The 19,982-nt window shown below is 37.9% G+C and overlaps 1 protein-coding gene across 2 annotated transcripts; it reads right to left on the reverse strand.

Annotated features, from left to right (window-relative positions):
- Positions 1-1,920: 1,920 nt before the first annotated feature.
- Positions 1,921-15,210, reverse strand: fam117ab (family with sequence similarity 117 member Ab). Of its 2 annotated transcripts, none has more exons than XM_067370064.1 (8): positions 14,900-15,210; positions 12,719-12,873; positions 10,833-10,952; positions 10,532-10,618; positions 6,108-6,221; positions 5,781-5,931; positions 2,820-2,943; positions 1,921-2,666 (listed from the first exon to the last, which is right to left on the reverse strand). In XM_067370064.1, the coding sequence occupies exons 1-8, from the start codon at positions 15,000-15,002 to the stop codon at positions 2,483-2,485; spliced, it is 1,038 nt and encodes a 345-aa protein (XP_067226165.1). In that variant the 5' UTR covers positions 15,003-15,210; the 3' UTR covers positions 1,921-2,482. The 2 variants fall into 2 exon arrangements, with proteins under 2 accessions (XP_067226165.1, XP_067226164.1); XM_067370063.1 differs by having other exon boundaries at positions 2,820-2,970.
- Between the last annotated feature and the right edge of the window lie 4,772 nt (positions 15,211-19,982).

Here is a 19,982-nt window from a genome sequence, read left to right on the forward strand (position 1 = left end):
GAAATTACTTCTCTTTAAGTGTTTTGGTTCAACATATTTACCTGTTGATCAAACATTGCCTTAAACTTACACCAGAAAATTTTTATTTTGTTTTATTTAGTAACTTTTAGGAGAGTGTACTCATTTTTGCTAAACAACATTTTATTACCTGGATAAGAAAATCTTATTTTCCTGAATAATTTTGACATGCTTCTTTGGTAATTGATTAAGCAGACTTGCTGGAACATTATATCTCTAAAAAACCCTAACATGTCTTCTAAGTAATTGAGTAATTGCTGACTTTCAGAATAGTTACAATGCTGTTATAACTAGTTATTGTTATAGTTATATAACTATAACAAATATAGCCTTATAAGGCCCACCCCTGGCTTAATCTAAGTCCTGTCTGTGAAACCAGGCCTAACTAATATTAGTAAAATAAGTGAAATCTCAAGGTAGGCCTACTGTACATGGGATGCAGCTAACATTTTTTCTTTTCTTTTTTTCTTAGTACATTCTGGGAAGGTTATTTTTGGAAAAAAAGAGAACATTCTTAGAATGCTCCCAAGTGGGAACCAAATGTGATAGGAAATTGAATCGTGAAAAAACTAAGGGTTTTTCTGTTTAGTGCAGATTACATTATGCGAGTCTTGCCATTCAAAATCAGTTTGCCATTTCTCAAAATGCACCCATTTTGAAGTTAGTAAGATTGAATAGACATTCAGTCACTATTCTTGCTAATTCCTCCTTTATCAGTGCCAAAAACATACTGCAGACATGCAAGGATTTTTAAATTGATTTATAGCAATAAAAGAATAATAAAAAAACAAGATTGATGAATCATCAATTTGCATGTAGTTTCCCCAAGCACTTCCCAACAAGAAGGCCAATAGTTCAAACTAATACATTTGAACAAAGCATTTTAACCTAAACTTAAAACATCAACAAAAATCATGTGCATTAAATGAGCACATTGAATAAAGAAATACTTTGAAGTCAGATAATGCGTCACCACATTCTATAGCTTATGTTTAGCAAAAATGTATGTGCAAACAGTACAGAGCACCCAACTGATTTTACATTCACGTCCAGATTCATCTATTCAAGTATAAAATTAACATTTACATGTACAAGGTACACAATTTTAACACACATCAAAAAAAAAAAAAAAAAAGTAAAGTAAAAAAAAAGTAAAGGGTGATATTCACCTTAAAAGGTATAGTTCACCCAAAAATGAAAATTTGATGTTTATCTGCTTACCCGCAGGGCATCCAAGATGTAGGTGACTTTGTTTCTTCAGTAGAACACAAATGATGATTTTTAACTCCAACCGTTGCGGTCTGTCAGTCGTATAATGCGTGTCAATGGGAACACAATTTATAAGAGTCAAAAAAACACGCACAGACAAATCCAAATTAAACCCTGCGGCTCATAACGACACATTGATGTCCTAAAACACGAAACGATCGGTTTGTGCAAGAAACAATAGTATTTATATCACTTTTTACCTCTAAAACACCACTATGTCCAACTGCCCTGCGCATCTGGTTAGTGAGGTCAGAAAACATGTTCTGATGACGGAAGTGATGTCTCACGCTTTGCTTCAATGAGTGCGAGACATCACTTCCATTGTCAGAGCGCGTTCAGACCTCACTAACCGGATGTGCAGGGCAGTTGGACATAGTGGTGTTTTAGAAGTAAAAAATGATAAATACTGTTCGGTTTCTCGCACAAAACCGATCGTTTCATGTCTTAGGACATCAATGTGTCATCACAAGCCATAGGGTTTAATTTGGATTTGTCTGTGCATGTTTTTGTGACTGGAATAGATGGAATTTCCATTGACATGCATTATACGGCAACTCTTGGAGTTAAAAATCATCATTTGTGTTCTACTGAAGAAACAAAGTCACCTACATCTTGGATGCCCTGGGGGTAAGCAGATAAACATCAAATTTTCATTTTTGGGTGAACTGTCCCTTTAAATGACATGAATATATCCACCCACAGTACCTTCTTCAATCTTTTCAATAACTGTAACTAAATAAAGCTAAGGTAAAATATAAAAAAATAAAACAATTGCCAATATAATTTGTTCATTATAACGCTGAAGTGGGTGGTAAAATACTGATTTAAAATACAAGCATTGTCTTAATAGTACCATTTGTCTTTATATAACAAAATCTACTTATTCTTTCCTATTCAACATTCAATATTCAATTGAATTATTGTTAAACCATAAATCTATCATGTCTGCCATTCCAATAGGATATTTTCACCACTCTCACTGTGAGCCATATAAAGAAAGCTGGCACTCTCTTATTACAAGTATTTTTTTAAATTAGAAAATAAATGTGTACATTTTTCAACAATGAAAAATGTAATTTCTAGTAGTAAGGATGCTGAAGCAAGTGCAACATTACAAGCAAAGTATTGAGTGTTTTTAAAGACACAGTCACTTCATCTTCATCTCTATCTCTCTTTTTCTTTTCTTATCAAGTCATCACTGTCCCACCCAGCAGGACCCTGGAGAAACTGAGAGGCTGCAGATCAGGAAGTCCACTGGAGGAGGAAGGAGGGGCTTCGGGAGATTGACAGGGCAGAAGGCTGAGCCAGTGTGTGTGGTGAAGTTCACTTTGTTGGGGTCGGGGCAAGAGGACACATACACCTGGTCCAAGCCTGGAGGGCTGAATTAGAGGATAGGAATAAAAAAATAAATAAATGACAGATGATGCGAGGTGAACTACGAAAACAGTACTGTCGTTCAAAGCAAAATGCAGTTAATCAGTCAGAACACCTTAGCAACAACACAGCAACACCATTATGGTATGCCTACTTACATTACGTTCTCTTCACACACTCGGACTCTCTCACAGCCCTCTGGTGGATCTCTCTGAAAGCAGTAGCTGTTATTAGGCCGTGGTGATGAAGATAACATCAGGATACACGAGTTGACCTCCTCAACTGAGGACAGAGCGGGTTCACAATCAGCTTAAATCAGACAAGAATACATAGTATGGTAAGGGGACCAAATGTCTGAAATATTACTTGTTTTTATCTATGAAATATATATATATATATATATAAAAAAATAGTAAATGGTAACCACTGCAAATAGCAAACAGATCAAATCAGTGCTACATTATAACAAAATACTGACATTTAAATTATACACAAGGAAGTTTTTGTAATAATAATATTATAGCAATAAATTTCAACATAATTGTGTTGTTAAAAATACCAATTATGTTTCTACTCATTTTCTGAAATATAAACATTTAAATGGTAGCCATCATAAAAACATTTACAGACATCCCAACTCTCCTGGAAGTTCCCCCGCATATTGATAGCAGCTCCCTGACGGCCACAAATTATATACAATTTCACAGAAATCGAGAGTGCGAGACTGAAGCCCTGTTACCACCTGGTATTAAGATGCGTTTTTGGTGATCCGATCACAAATGGTCAACCAACACCTATTACTGTTTTCATCTGGAAAATTATGTGTTTCCAATGCATTTCCTGTGGCTTATGGGAATGAATGTATAATATAATAATAATAGAATAGAATAGAATATAAAAAAAGGATTAAGTCTCAGGACTTAAGAATTGATACCGTTTCATCAAAATGAGAATTGAGAAATCATTATTTTTAACCCAGCTCTATTTTCTAATTTCATTTCACATTTTCATTTTCACAACTGTCAATATACTGTATATAATAATTAAAACTTTTTTGTTATTTTATGTTTGTGCTTTTGGAAATGGAACTTTACTATCCCTTATTAGGCTTATAATTTTGCATTTTAGACTTATGTAATTTTAAAACGTAAATTTTTGCAAGTGTAATTGTTTAGTTAATCTTTTTTTAATTTATTCTTATCAGACTGCACTTTCACCCATGTGATAAAGTTAAGACATGTGTGTGGAAATTCACTGTGGCTGTTGAACTTTTGGGAACGTCTAAAATTGTGTGGAAAACAAACACGCATCCTGTTCGGGCCCTGTTCGTACATACTGTACGAAAAGTAAAACTGTATTACCTTAAAGGGATAGTTCACCCAAAAATGAAAATTTTTGTTTCTTCAGTAGAACACAAATTAAACCCTGCGGCTCGTGACGACATATTGGTGTCATAAGACATGAAACGATCGGTTTGTGCGAGAAACCGAACAGTATTTATATAATTTTTTTTACCTCTAAAACACTACTTGTGTTCAGCGCTCGGTTAATGATGTCTGATCGTGCTCTGACAATGGCAGTAGTGTCTCGCGCATATACTTCAATGAGCGCAGTTGGACATAGTGGTATTTTGGAGGTAAAAAAATGATATAAATACTGTTCGGTTTCTCACACAAACCAATCTTTCCGATCAATGTGTCGTCACAAGCCGCAGGGTTTAATTTGGATTTGTCTATGGATGTGTTTTGGACTCTTATTGATCGTGTTCCCATCCACTGGCATTATTTGACTGACAGACGGCAACGGTTGGAGTTAAAAATCATCATTTGTGTTCTACTGAAGAAACAAAGTCACCTACATCTTGGATGTACTGGGGGTAAGCAGATAAACATCAAATTTTCATTTTTGGGTGAACTATCCCTTTAAAGGTGCCCTAGATTGTTTTTTTACAAGATGTAATATAAGTCTAAGGTGTCTCCTGTATGTGTCTGTGAAGTTTCAGCTCAAAATACAGCATAGATTTTTTTTAATTAATTTTTTTAACTGCCTATTTTGGGGCATCATTAACTATGCACTGATTTTTTCAGCACGGCCCCTTTAAGAGATGCGTTCCCTCTGCCCCACGAGCTCTCGACTATAATACAGTGCATAAACAAAGTTTACACAGCTAATATAACCCTCAAATGGATCTTTACAAGATGTTCGTCATGCATGCTGTATGCATGCTTCAAATTATGTGAGTAAAGTATTTATTTAGATGGTTACGTTTTATTCTGTGTGAGTTTGAGGCTATGCTCTGTGGCTAATGGCTAATTCTACACTGTTGGAGAGATTTATAAAGAATGAAGTTGTGTTTATGAATTATACTGACTGCACGTGTTTAAAAATGAAAATAGCAACGACTCTCGTCTCCGTGAATATAGTAAGAAACGATGGTAACTTTAACCACATTTAACAGTATATTAGCAACATGCTAATGAAACATTTAGAAAGACAATTTACAAATATCAGTAAAAATATCATGATATCATGGATCATGTCAGTTATTATTGCTCCATCTGCCATTTTTCGCTGTTGTTCTTGCTTGCTTACCTTGTCTGTGCACAGATCCAGCCGTTAATACTGCCTTTCCTTGTCTAATGCGTCGAATGGGCTGGCATTATGCAAATATTGGGGTCATACATATTAATGATCCCGACTGTTGCGTAACAGTCGGTGTTATGTTGAGATCCAAGTGTTTTCCGGAAGTCTTTTAAACAAATGAGATTTACATAAGGAGGAGGAAACAATGGAGTTTGAAACTCACTGTATGTCTTTTCCATGTACTGAACTCTTGTTATTCAACTATGCCGAGGAAAATTCAAATTCTGATTCAAGGGCACCTTTAATCAGTGTAACATGCCCTCTGTTGGTGAAAACAATCATTACACAATTACTCTAGTAACCTGCAGGGTATGTAGGTCAGGCTTTTGTCTGTGTATTTAAGGGGTGTTTTGAGCATACTGTAAAATGGGGATAGATTAGTCAAGGACACCAACAACAGGGACTGTCTCCAGAAACAGGGACGTCTGGCCACCCTCTTTCCCACCCTGGTGAGAGTTTGAAAAAAAGAAACCTACCAGTGTCAAGATCTAAAAGGCGTTGCGGAGAGCAAGATGTGGCTGAAGATGAAGAGGACTGTGAAGCTACACAAGAAGACTCGATCTGAAATCCACTCCTGGAGCTCAGGTGTGGAACAGGAGCCCTGTGGCCATCAGGAACCTCATATAGCTAAAAAAAGAAAAACAGATACAATTACATACAGGTTTCCAGTTGTGCAGGTTTGTAAAAAAATAAATAAATAACTTAGCATTTGGACTTGATTATCCAGTTTAAATAATATGCAAATTAGCATGATATCAGCCTTCACAATCAGTTAAAACAGGGAAATGTGTTAAGAAACATACTCTACAGTTGCCAACCGGTGAATGATGTATGAAGACTTTCTCCAGCTCCTGATCTAGTCTCTCTTCACTGTGTCGCAGACGTGATGGCAGTCGAGTCAATGACGCAGCCGAGGACTGAAAAGAGAGGAAACGCACAAATATTGATACTATAATAACTAATGATATTTTTATCCTTTCTATTGTCAGTGGTCACTCATTGTTCAACATATACATATATATATTAAATATATAACAGAAACTTGGAGATTGATATACTAAATTAACCGTGATTCATTTTGTGATATAAAGAAATATGATTGTTTCCTACATTTTCGTTCCCATAATGTAGGTGAACCACAAACAATGGCTGCTTCCAAACTCGCATTCTCTCAAGTAGGTACGTATTTTGAATAATTACTTCACGACCGCTAAAAAGTATGTTCTAAATAGTATGAGGGTGTGTAGTATGAATGTAATCTGGACGTACTACATTTGCCATGCTGTCATTATCATGTGACCTACCAGCATCAGTTGCATCATATGCCATTCACAAACCCTCTCCCGTGACCTCATGGGATAGTAAAGTGTCCATCATGTGCACACTTCAGAATCTGAGAGTCCGGCTCATTTTTGCCTACTCTTTTAGGAATACTGTGAATTCAGACATACTTCTGTCTTCTTTTTTTTTTTTTGGTACAAACCGTTTTTCACCTATACAGTAGGGAAGTATGTGATTCCGGATACAGCCACAGACTTTAAAGGCATGCAATGCATCTTCAAACTCCAGAGAATGATGAAAATTACCACATCACACATACTGCACTTCATTTCGTGCTCACACTATAAGACAAAGTTAGCAAATAAAAGGGAATGCGTATGGATGTTCATTTATATGCAAGAGCTTAAGACAAAAACTTAAAGAGATGGCTTGAGTTTTGATCATTTCAATCCATGCTGGATGGTCTGATTTACTTGTTCCCCTAAGCCTGGTATTAAAAAAAAACAAGAAAGAGGACCCTGATCAACATATTATATAAAAACAGCTCACCACAGTTTGCTTTTCGTGCATGACATTTAGGGGCATGCAAAACCAAAACTGACAAAAACCGATGTGCAGCAAAATGGCATTACATACAAATAGTTGTTCTCCAATGTCTACCTGAGTGGATTCAGTGTATGGTGTAGAAGCATAAATGTTACAAAGGTGGCTAAATGTAGCTGTAAAGCGATATTTATTGCTCATTTAATTGTCAGCGAGTACTGTAGTATGCTGCATTCTTGTACATGTGATTAATAAAACTTTGAAGTGGAGTGTACTTACAAAGTTTACCATACATATCTAATAAAGTGCTGTGCATGTCATGTGGCAGATGGATGGCCTACAATTTGGTGCTAAATGTAGTAATAGATAAAACCTAACAATATTCAGAACTAAACTGAAATTACAAACCATAATACAAAATGAAATAAAACTGAAACTAACAACCCTGGGGTGTGTAGCTGGCCAGCATGCGTTAAAGCAGAACAGGTTTTGATACAACCACTCTTCCTGTTACATTTTGCAATCCTCCACACTTCCTCTAACATTTGTGTACATGTGTCAGAATATATCACTTGAGTGCATTTGAAGGCATCACCCACAGACCACTGAACTCATTTGAATTTCATGAGCATCTAGGAGCTTCTGTTACAGCCAAGAATGAGCCCCCTAAACTACAATACATATAGAATCTTATTTTTTAATTTCATATGCAAAGATGTTGCACACTGATACATGAAATGCAATCACACAGATTTCCACACAAGAACAAGCTTGATAAAAACTGATAATAACTAAATGTTTACATCTTTTAAATAAAAAGTGATAGTTGTTTGACTGTGCAAAAGTCACTGCCATTATTCTAGAGTGTTGTGGGTGGTTGCCAGGGTGTTGCCATGTTAGGGTGTTCTGGGTGGTTGCTAACTGGCCGCTAACCAAGTAAAAAAACAAAAAACAAAAAAAAACACTAGTCTCTAAGGCCCTGTTTACACCTGGTATTAAGATGTGTTTTGGTTGATTGGATCACAAGTAGAAGAGGGAGACGCATTCCCGTTTACACCTGGTATTTTCACAAGTTCGCCTGCCCATTCAGTCTGAATGGTTAATGGTAAAACAAACTTGGCTTGCTGTCCTCGAAGGAGGCTTGAACCCCAGGCTCGGCTCAAGCTCCGAGTTACACCCCCCCTTACAGTACTGCCTAGAGGGAGAATAAGAGAAATAAAGGAGGAGATGGGGAGGAAGAGGGATGCTGGAAGAATTGTTGCCGGGATGACGCAGTGACTGCTGCTTATATACGCTATGTAATGATGATTGACAGGACTGAATGTTTAGGCTCCTCCCGAACCTACGTTTGGAACTACATTTAATTCTCTCTTTTGTCGGTTTCCCAAAATGTTTACGCATTAAGTCAGTAGGCAGTCTTTTGTGGCTGTTTGAACTACAAATCTATACTACAAAAGCAATCCAAACGAATGTGTTTTCAACTACCTCTGGAATAGTGTTGTCAAAAGTACCGACTTCGGTACCTAGTCGGTACTGAAATTTTAAAAAACGTGACGCTTTGAGCGCTGTTGAGTGGATTCGTAAACATCTCTGATTGGCCGTTGTTTTCACGGCTCATCGGATATGTCTGTGATAGGCTTCAATGATCAACGCTGTAAAAACGTTGTAAATAGTCGTCTATCGCGGATCGGTCCACTGTTAGACACCTGCTTTCAATCGCTCGCGCTCCCACTTTCAAAACGCTTTCAAATTCAAACACTTCCGTGTGCTTTTCAAATGCTCCCACGCGTTGATCATTGTAGCCAATCACAGGCTTATCCGATGAGCGCGTCAACACAATGGCCAATCAGAGATGTTTTTGAATCAGCTCAACAGCGCTCAAAGCGTCACGTTTTTAAAATTTCAGTACCGATAGGTACCGAAGTCGGTACTTTTGACAACACTACTCTGGAAGTGGTCGAAAGTGGACAATCTCAAAACTTTTTAGACCCCGTTTACACATGCATTTACCAAAAACGTATCAACCAAAACAAATCTTAATACAGTACCAGGTGTAAACAGGGCCTATGATATGTTTGGGGTCCCTCCTTAAAGGATTAGTTCACTTTCAAATGAAAATATCTAGCTTCCGCCAGACTGTTAAGCTTTTTCCGTAAGTTGAATAGGGAAGGTGTAGGACGTAGCCTAAGTTTTTTGAACTGCGAGAGTTTTACACTTTCTTCGTATGTTGAATACGGAAGGCGGTCTGGTGGAAGCTAGATATTTGACTTCATAACTTGTTAAATGTGGATTTATTTTTTATTTTTTTACACAAATGCATTGCTTCGCTTCAGAAAACCTTTATTAACCCCCCGGAGCCGTGTGGAGTATGTTTATGATGGATGGATGTAGATGGAGGCACCTTTTTTTCAGCTCATACTCGTTGATCCCGCTCACTGCCATTATAATGTTCGGATACATCAGGATATTTATTAATATTTCTCCGATTGTATTCATCAGAAAGAAGAAAGTCGTATACACCTAGGATGGCTGAATTAAGGGTGAGAAAAGCTTGGGGTAATTTTCATTTGAAAGTGAACTAATCCTTTAAATGCAAGTCTGCCAACAATTAATATAGCACTAAGTGAAAGTAGCCCAGCTTGTTGGCAGAGGCTATTTACTTCACACTCAATTGTCTAGTTGAGAAAGACAAAATTACAATAGAAACCTGTTCAATAATATGAGCAGAGGCATGAGTAAGAATGGTGAATTTAGCTTTTACCAGAGTTTGAATCCACCTTTTCCGATCCCATTCTTCTCATCCCCTATCATCTCGGACAGGTGTTTATTTTTAAATAATAATGAAGGAAATATTCGAAAAGTGTAAACAAAGTGTTCCTAATGCGTATTTAATAGGCCTATAATTAAGGGTACCACTGGATGTGATGCTACATGCTAAGCTAAAGGCCCTTGCCAACAGACCCCAACTTCCTGCTATTCTGCTCACCAATGTACATTCTCTGGATTTGTATTTTAACTTTCTTGATCTTGGTTAGAAACCTAGTTATCTTCTAACATACCATAAATATACACTGAATTTTATCATTATTGTTTTATAATGTACACTATACACTGAGACTGAGGTGCAAATAGTATCTGCCACTATTTGGATTAAGAATAAACAGAATCTAACACTATAGTATGTACAAATTTAGTGCAAAATTCTGCCATTTTCACGAATAGCCTCTGACTTAAAATGTAACCACAATTAGACAAATTCTGAATAGCTTTGTTTAATCTTATTTTAAGGTTGAAAAGAGAAATGAGGATTGGGAATGAGGAACCAGGGAGCAAAGAACAACGAGAAAGAGAGAATGATAGTTTGTGTGTGAGAGAGTGGGTGTGTGTGTGTGTGTGTTAGTACCTGATGTTGGTTGTGCAGTTTCTCTTGGTTGTCTACTGGAAAACCTGACCTTTGCTTCTGTTGCAGTTGTTGTTTCAACTTGGAAAACTTAAAAACAAAAGCAGTGTAAGGACAGAAAAAGAGCAGAGAAACAACAGACATTTTATATCACATAATATACAGATGTATGTAGTGTGATGTAGATATAGTAATACATTTTCCATGAGTCAAAATACATGAAACCACACATGAACTTTCGATAGCTTCAAGCAATTTTCATAACAGAAGTGAAGCAGCATGTTTATTGTGCAGTTTGTCTTACCGATGAACTTGCACACACGTCACTTCCATCCTGGAGATGTTCTGCATTTCCCCATGATGCCGAGCGTTTGTGAAATCTAACAGCTGTCGTTTCGGCTCCAGCTAACCATGCTTGTGGCGTCTTTAACAGAAATAGCAACCATCATAAATACATAAGGCTACACTACACATTTTGTTTAGACAACAATTGTCTTGTACTGGGTTGGCTGATTTCTTAAAGGGATAGTTCATGTTCATTGAATCAGTCAAGTGTTATTCAAAACGAGTTGTGCTGTGACATATTGTCGTGAATTCAGAAAAATTGGAATATGGCATCTATTTGGACTTTTAATGGTGCATTTCTGTTTTTTTTTTTTTGTTTTTTTTAAAAGCTGGCATGAAATGAAAATTCACCCCATCTATTTTATAAATGCATATTATAGATCTTATTGTGAACAATTCATTCATGTATCTGTTTGTTTGTTTTTTGACCTCGTAATGTTCAATTGAAATGTCCTAACTGGGTCTCCCAGTGAAAATGACTGCTGACGTACATGTATCTCACATCTTAAAATCCAATCAACAACCAATAAGTACAGTAGAATCAAGCCCCTGACCCATATATATACATATTTGATAAGCTGTTACACGTGGATGTACATCAAAATTTAGAAGAAAAGATCTGCTTGTCTGTCCTACATGCATTCATTCTATAGAAAAACAGCTGTGTGAACATCCCACTAAATGTCGTCTTTTGTTTCATGGAATAAAGAGTTTGGAACCAGGGCTGAAGCCACCACATCCCCCTAACAAATCAATATGGGGTTTTCAGTGAACGATTCCTAAAATTTTGCCTTTGGTCGCCCATTATCTTGAACATTTGGTTACACCCTTGTTTTACTCACAAGGTTTAGTAAAGTAAGACAGAAGTCTCATTTTTGGGTAAACCATCACAGGCAAATATAATACATTTACCATAGAGAGACTGGAAGTGGGTAAAACAGTCTTAAGTCGACAATATAAAAGGAAGGGTGAAATTTTGGCTTAGTTTATAAAGGAACAGAAAACAGATGATATTTAAAAATGTGAAAAGCTAATGCCCTCACTTCCCTTCACAGCTGAGCTGAACAACTGCAGTAAATCATAGGCTGTGATGCAATAGACTAGTTTGTGCACAGTGCACGCCATGGTAACAGTGATAGTGTCAGAAGATACCATAGAAATATAATGTAATAGAAATATATACTGCATGGCACACACCGTCTCAGGTGAGTCAGCTGACACACACCGCTGTTAAACTTGCCCACTTGTGATCAGGGCACCTGAAACTGATGTTGATCCTAAAAGTGGATGCACTAGGTGTAAACCAGGCCAATGATTACCATATTCATGTACCATGGTATTTATATGGAATACCACAGTCCACAGTCTACTTCCAATCAAATGGAACCTTAAAACAGTTTGATCAGCAGGAGTGAGCAATGCAAAACAACATGACAGCACCCGTCCATTTTTCTCCACAGCACTTGGATTAAACCAATGAGAGATGCAGATAGTGAGAATGAGAACAAATGAGTTTTGACTAAAATCTCTAAAATTCCAACACTAAAATTCCAAATAAAGGTCCTTTATTGGCATCTAGGGTTCCATGAAGAACATTTAACATCCATGGAACCGTTCCAATCCACAAAATGTTCTTGACAGTGACACTAACAAAAAATGGTTCTTTTAAGAACTGTTGTCTGAAAGGTTCTTTGGGGAACCAAAGATGGTTCTTCTATGGCATTGTTGTGAAAACCCTCTTTATTTTTACTTCACACACTTCATAGAATCTGACTAATGGCTGAGCCGGTGATATGATGGACTAGAATCTATTATGAACTCTGATTATAATTTGAATTGCTTCACCTGTGTGGATTTGTCTTCCCTGCAGTGTCTGCTGGGACTGTATTTGTCACCCACTTTGGGCCACTGGCCTTGCAAGTACGGGCCCACAATCGCATCCAAAGATAGTGTGCGCCGAATCCGAGTCTGCAAACGCCACTCTGATTTGGTCCAATCACCTGAGGAACCAAGAAAGCTTGTGTATTGAATAAAAAGGCTTTCAGACAAAACAAATCCAAGTTATCACAGTATATTGCATGGAGAGAAAACAAGTGCTAAGCCATTATCTATAAACTTCAATGAGGAAACTACTAAACTTCTTGTTCTAATAAATGTGTGTATCGCAAAAAAAGTTGTAATAATAATAATAAAAAAAAATGTCCTATATCCTCTTTTGTATTAAACTTCATTCACTGGTCTAAATCATAAAAGTTAGTGAATTACTGGATATGAAAAAGATAGACATTATGTATTACATTGGGATCTCTAAAATTTAACACTTTGAGCTGTAAAGATTAAAGGTGCAACATGTAATATTTTCTGTCCACTATAGGCCTATGCAAAACAAAGGCGTAGATTGATGACGCCAAGTTTGAGCGCAGAATCTGGGGACATGTGGTCCTCACCTCAACAGCCGGTGGAAAAGAATTGGGATAGGACTCGGGAAGAAATCATGTTCATGGATGCGATTATTATCGTTACTGTAGTATGAAGCAGAGCAGGACCAAGTGTTGTGGGAGCTGAACGAGGCCGCTGGAGCGATTGCGCACCACACGCCGTGAGCAGCGGAACTTTTATTATGCCACAATCACCGGCGACGCTTCCGCTTTTCCGGTCATGAGTATGAGGTAACGCAGCTCTGTTTATCATATCAGATACATTTGAGAGTGTTGAAAATGATGTTATAACGTTACTCTATGCGTTCACTCGGTGGCTGCTGTGAGACACATGTTTGAGACACCCTGCAGTGAGATAGATCGATTTTAGAATATCATATTAAATGCTGGATGGCTTGTGTTGATAAATGGCATGCAATTAATTTTAAAACGTATTGTATGATGGAGAAAATTCTGTATTACTGTTACTAAAAATAAAGCTGCTTCTGATTGTGCTATGTTAGCAATTCACAAAATAGTTTGTTTTTCTCTGAGGTAAAACATGGTACTCACAAAAAAAAAAAAAAAAAACAAGAAAATCAGATTTAGCCTAAACAATAAGACTAAACGTGTTGAGCTATGCAACAAGAATTTGTTTTCCGTCTATAAATATATCAAAACAGTTGTTCCATTGTCTATTAAAACGTAAATATTAAAGCGTCTTTGGTGTTTTCATAGTTTCTACAAAATAAAACTGGAAACCGAGTACAACGCGGGTATGACGCAATTGACAGGCAACTCACACGTCCCGGAGACTTGTTTAAAATTGCAATTTTCTCATGATTTACAAATAGTTGCAAACATTTGGGTTATTTTAAGCACTCAACTGAACAAAACATATAACACAGGTCTAGTGGTTTTGGGATATTTTACTGCAAAATTCTTACATATTGCACCTTTAACATGAATTTCACAATGTCTTAGCATTTAGATTGTCTGTCTTTTGCTTTAAAGACAGTAACAATGTAGATGACATGAACAAAATTCTTGAAAAATGTTCTCCACCATGATTTGAGATGTTTCAAAGAGCATTTTGTGCTTCAAAGGAAGCAGGAAAATGTGACCTTTGGTACAAAGAAGTTCACATGACCAGTGTTACCAATTGTATTATTTGATTAGTGAAATTCTTCTTCATTCTTCTCCAAATGTTATAAAAGTTCCTTGTATCATAAATTACTTTTTATCAAAAAAGCTTCTTTATTTCCAGCTTTAATATAAAGCCAGTGTTTATAATTAATAATAATGATGTGTTGCTATGCATCAGCAAAGTCTAGAAGAAAACTGTAAGGTGGATAGATGCAATACACTTAGTGATAAATTACATCTGTGCCCAGAGAAAATAAGGAACCATATTAATTAAAAAGCCCAAACAGTTTAAATAAGCTTAATAAAGTAATTAATTTAAGCGTTTAGATCGTTTAAAGCATATAAAAACCCAAATTCAAGTAATAATGTTGTTTCAAACTCAATCATTCACATAGCATTTCCTGTTAAAGTGGCTTAGATCATTTGTGATAGTCACTGGTGAGTATTAGGCCTATTACTTCACCTGAAGTGATATTTGTGACGGCAGCTCCAGCTGGTTTGTGCAGTGTGAAGGGAAAAGTAGCTTTAAGAGGCTGGAGACCTGATCCGCTCCTGGACATCTTCATTTCTCCACAAACACTCACTCTGGCGTCATGAGCTCAAACGCTTCTTTTTGTATGTGTAGTTACATAAAAACTGCGTAAAAGACGACGCGTGCAAAAATCTAGTTTCTTAACTACACAGATAACTAGAAGACATAATTAATCGTATAAGTATACGATTATACGGTTGAGAGAAAAGTTCCTCTACTGCTCGACACGGACTGACACAGAACTCTGCCTATCAAGACGCTCTGTCGGATATTTCATTCATTTTAGGAAGTGGGCGGATATCTTCAGAATTCGCCTTTTGATTGGCTAAAAGAAATGGCCATCCAGAAATACGCCATAATAGCAAGTTTAACTTAAACATTTTATTGTCGAATATGTACAAGTGCAAATAAGATTAATATGGAAGCTTGTTTCTGCCACAAATAAACAATAATGTAATTGCGACTATTTTTTTCCCTTGTATTTGTGATACTATTTCAGACTGAGAAGAAAGAGTATGATAACAAATGGTTCATTTCAGGTGAACTATTCCTTTAGATCCTTTTTTTGTTGTCAAATGTATCCTATTAAGTAACTGTACAGTGCATTAGGCAATGCTAGACCCTTATTCAATAATATTGTATAATTGTTTTGGAAACTATCATATTGAATTGTGAGTAAAACATTCATTCACATATTTAAACTGCTTTACATTTGTCATATCTATGTATAGAGGTGGTATTTCTTCCATGGGTGTAACAGTCCCATCCCTGTGGGTGTCTTCAGCATGTATTGTTGGAGATAACCTTCCTCCAAATGACTGAAGACCAGGGAGTGCAATCAGTGGTGGTTTGCATAGGGTGGAGCTTGTGTGAGTTAACATCTTCTGAATATGCCCATTTTTGCAGAACTGTTTTGTGGTCTGTGCAGTCACTTGTTTTTTTTTTGTTTGTTTTTTAAAGTGTGCTTGTATTATCTTTCTTTATAGTAAATTATATTTTGTTATCTGTGCTTTACATTTATTCAATTGTCATATTTCAGGATTGCAGAGAGTTTTAGGAATATGAATACTGAGATACTTTCACATATTTCAAAGGATGTTTTTGAGGTTTTCGAAACATACTGTGATCCAAGAATGCTTTCTCATTTTGTATTTCAAATGAGGAAAATGTGCGTTTTTTGGTAACGCATCCAACAGGAAGGGCTTTTTCTTTTACTCTTTGTCTTTCTCTTAGTATTTAGTTATTTTGAAGTCATTCTTTAGCTTCACCCTGCTGCATGCTGAGATATTAATCAAGTGTCACATCTTTTTGGTGAACCACCGGTCCCCATTTTGCATTTAGACACTTCTCTTAGGTTCTTTTTACTGCAACAGTCCACAGTGAACAAATGATGCTGACCTTTGACACATAATTGACACTTGTTCTTTGTTTGACCCCTGGGTCACAGTGACCCTAAATTCAAGTCATGTTGTAATGAGTGTCACAGTGACATCTGGAGGAGGAACAGGTTTGAAATAGATTAGAATGATGTGTTCCATGCATATGAGACAACAGAACGTTATGTATTTATATGAGATTTTATCAACTATCCAGAAAACCCCAGCTAACAAAAATATATATTTAAGAAAATTATGCTAATGTTCCAATTAAGTTATAAAAGTTAATGTTATTTCTCATTGTTCCCCAAATGTTCAAAAAAATTGACTAATATTTAGAGAACATTAATAGAACAGATCACTTTGAATGAGCGTTCTATTAACATTTGTTAATAACTTGATTTGAGGCTGAGCCTACTGGCCCTAGCTACCATAGCAATATATTTAAAGGGTTAGCTCACCCAAAAATGAAAATTCTGTCATTAATTACTCACCCTCATGTCGTTCCACACCCGTAAGACCTTCGTTCATCTTTGGAATACAAATTAAGATGTTTTTGATGAAATCTGAGCAGAATATGACTTGTCCATAGACAGCAATATTATCACCACTTTGAAGGTCCAGAAAGGTACTAAAGACATTGTTAAAAAAGTCGAGGTGACCTTAATTTTATGAAGGGACGAGAATACTTTTTGGCGCAAAAACAAAACAAAAATAACGACTTTATCCAACAATATCTTTTCTTCTATCATTCGCATACCTTTTTACGTTCAGCGCTTCCAGGTTCTACGCTGACTGATTATTGGCCGGCTCCTGCGACAGAATTACACGAATGTGTCGTGCAGCTCACGTGAACACAGCCTCGGCCAATACCGAGCCAGCATTCGGAAGTAAACACAGAAGCTCTGCAATGCATTCACTGTGCCAAATGCGTAACAGACTGACAGGGAAGAGGGAAATTGTTGAATAAAGTCACAGTCCCAGATGGCCATTCAGCTCGGGGTCTGTGGACAGGTCACCATCTTTTAAGGCACATAAATTTGCCTGGAGATGAGGGCTGTATTTCTGGCTCTGAAATACTTCCTCCAAGATCTCAGAGGTTGCCATACATGAGGCTAACACATCATTAGTTGCATACATAAATCACCAGGGCAGTTCTGTTTGTGCCAGATCTCGTCCTTCTTGGTAAGAGCAGTCTACATCTCTGGTAACTGAATCAGGGAGCAGACATCCTGTTGAGTCAGGGGCTTAGGCCCGGGGAATGGAGACTTCACCCAAAATTGGAGTTGATCTGGCAGAGGTTTGACAGAGCAGTTTGGTTTTCAGACCTGATATCTCTCCTGGATAGCCCTCCATGGGAGATTCCCATTCAGAGGGATCTTCTGTTTCAGACAGGGAGCACAATTTATCACATTTATCAAAAATATGGAGACTATGGGTCTGGCCACTGAGGGGGACCAACTCTTAGGCATTGGTCTCTCAACTGAGGTTGTTGAGACCATCCTAAGTGTGAGGGCTCCATCCATGAGGAAATTGTACACCCTCAAGTGGAGGCTATCACCCTCAAGTGATACAGAGAGTGACAATTGGACCCACTTAACTGCCATCTTGGTTTAGTGCTGGAGTTCTTTTTTGCTGGGTTAACCCCATCTACAATTAAAGTGTATGTGGCAGCAATTTCTGCTATCCGCATTCACATTGATGGGGCATCCCTGGGAGACAACCTTTCTTGTCTTGGGCCTGTTTGTTGTTCCTTCTAGAGACTTTGCAGTTGTCCTGGTAGGTCTCTCTTACCCCCTTTCCACCAGCACGAACTGGGTGCTAGTTCAGAGCTAGTGCTAGTGCCAGTTCGGAGTTGGTTTAACTGACGAGCCTTCTAAGAACCAGTTTGCCTTTCCATGGGCTAGAGAGCAGCACAGAGCCAGGTGTTACGTCACTGTATATGTCTCATATTTCACAGCAAAGCTAGCGCTGCAGTGCCAAACACAAACACACCAGGCTTGTTCCAGATGCATCAGCTTCTCGCAGAGCGATCGGCGCGTGACATCAAAACACCGTGAGAACAATCCAAAAGTACAAGGTGTCGTATGCTCTACAAACGCTCCCGCTGATCCAAGGGTGAAGCTAAAGAATGACTTCAAAATAACTAAATACTAAGAGAAAGACAAAGAGTAAAAGAAAAAGCCCTTCCTGTTGGATGCGTTACCAAAAAACGCACATTTTCCTCATTTGAAATACAAAATGAGAAAGCATTCTTGGATCACAGTATGTTTCGAAAACCTTAAAAACATCCTTTGAAATATGTGAAAGTATCTCAGTATTCATATTCCTAAAGCGGTTCTTTCTTCTAGCCCAGCAACGTTTTGGTGCTACTTACGAACCACTTTTCCTGGTTCGGAGCTGGTGCTTTGTGTGTCGAAAGACAAAGAACTGATTTGAAACTAGGCTCTGGCTCCGAACCAGCACTCAAACTGCCTTGGTGGGAAAGGGGTATCTATGGCACCTTTCAAGCCCCAGGAGTCAGACTCTGAGAAATTTCTGACTCTCAAGGAGTTTTTTCTCTTAGCTATCGCAAAATTTGCAAGCCCTGTCAGTTGCCTCCTCCTGCCTGGAATTTGCTCCTGGTGGAGTCAAAGCTGTTCTCCATCCTAGGCCAAATTATGTCCCAAAGGTGCCTTCCTCAGTGTCACATTTCAGTGTTTTTATAGGCCTTCTATAGGCCCCTAGTGCATTTTCAATCTGTGAAACATAAGAGGCTACATCTTTTTTGCCCTGTTTGCGCTCTCAGCATTTTTGTCCACCTTCAGGCCATTGGCGTGTTTTGGTGCACACAGCAGGGGTTTTGTGGCTTCCAAACAATGCACGTTAAATGATTTCACTACATTTTCAGGCAGGCATCCTTTCATTATGGTGTAGTGGGTATTGAAGTTCCCATAGCATCAACATTCTGATGCAGCGTTGAGTTCCCTCAAAAGGGACTGTCTCTGGTTGTGATTGTAACCCTACATGCTTGAGCGTCATACTGCAGCCAATTAGAAGCTGATGACGTCTCTATGTTCTCATTCATACAGGCACCCTTTCATACTCATAATGGCGTGCCGTTTCATGTCATATGACTGCCATCAGCCAATAGAATTGGTGTGATTTCACAAGTACATCACAGCCTGCCTGACAGCCATTTCTGCCTGGATGAAGGACCACCACCTCCAACTCAACCTTGCAAAAACGGAAATGCTTATGATCGGTGCAAACCCAACACTTCATCACAACCTTTCAGTTCAACTTGGGTCTTCAACCATCACTCCTTCCAGGACAGCCAGAAATCTTGGAGTGGTGATGGATGATTGTCTAACCTTCACAGATCATGTTGCAGCAACGACCCGGTCCTGCAGATTTGCCTTGTACAACATCAGGAAGATTAGACCCTTCCTATTGGAACATTCCACACAAATTCTTGTCCAAGCTCTTGTTCTATCCAGACTGGACTACTGTAATGCTCTCTTGGCTGGCCTTCCAGCATGCACTATCAAGCCTCTGCAACTGATCCAGAATGCTGCAGCAAGACTGGTCTTCAACGAACCGAAGAGAGCGCACGTCACTCCTCTCTTTGTCAGTCTGCACTGGCTGCCAGTAGCTGC

The sequence above is a fragment of the Chanodichthys erythropterus genome, chromosome 19 (assembly GCF_024489055.1).
Source record: "Chanodichthys erythropterus isolate Z2021 chromosome 19, ASM2448905v1, whole genome shotgun sequence".
In the NCBI taxonomy this organism is placed as follows: Eukaryota; Metazoa; Chordata; class Actinopteri; order Cypriniformes; family Xenocyprididae; genus Chanodichthys; species Chanodichthys erythropterus.

Excerpts from the sequence above, each read along its gene's own strand:
- fam117ab (XM_067370063.1), bottom strand. The coding sequence starts at position 15,002 with ATGAAGATGTCCAGGAGCGGATCAGGTCTCCAGCCTCTTAAAGCTACT. Across the intron at positions 10,953-12,718 it reads GGGAAGACAAATCCACACAG|ACGCCACAAGCATGGTTAGC; the intron begins GTGAAGCAATTC and ends TTTCTGTTAAAG. Across the intron at positions 5,932-6,107 it reads CACCGGTTGGCAACTGTAGA|CTATATGAGGTTCCTGATGG; the intron begins GTATGTTTCTTA and ends TTCTTTTTTTAG.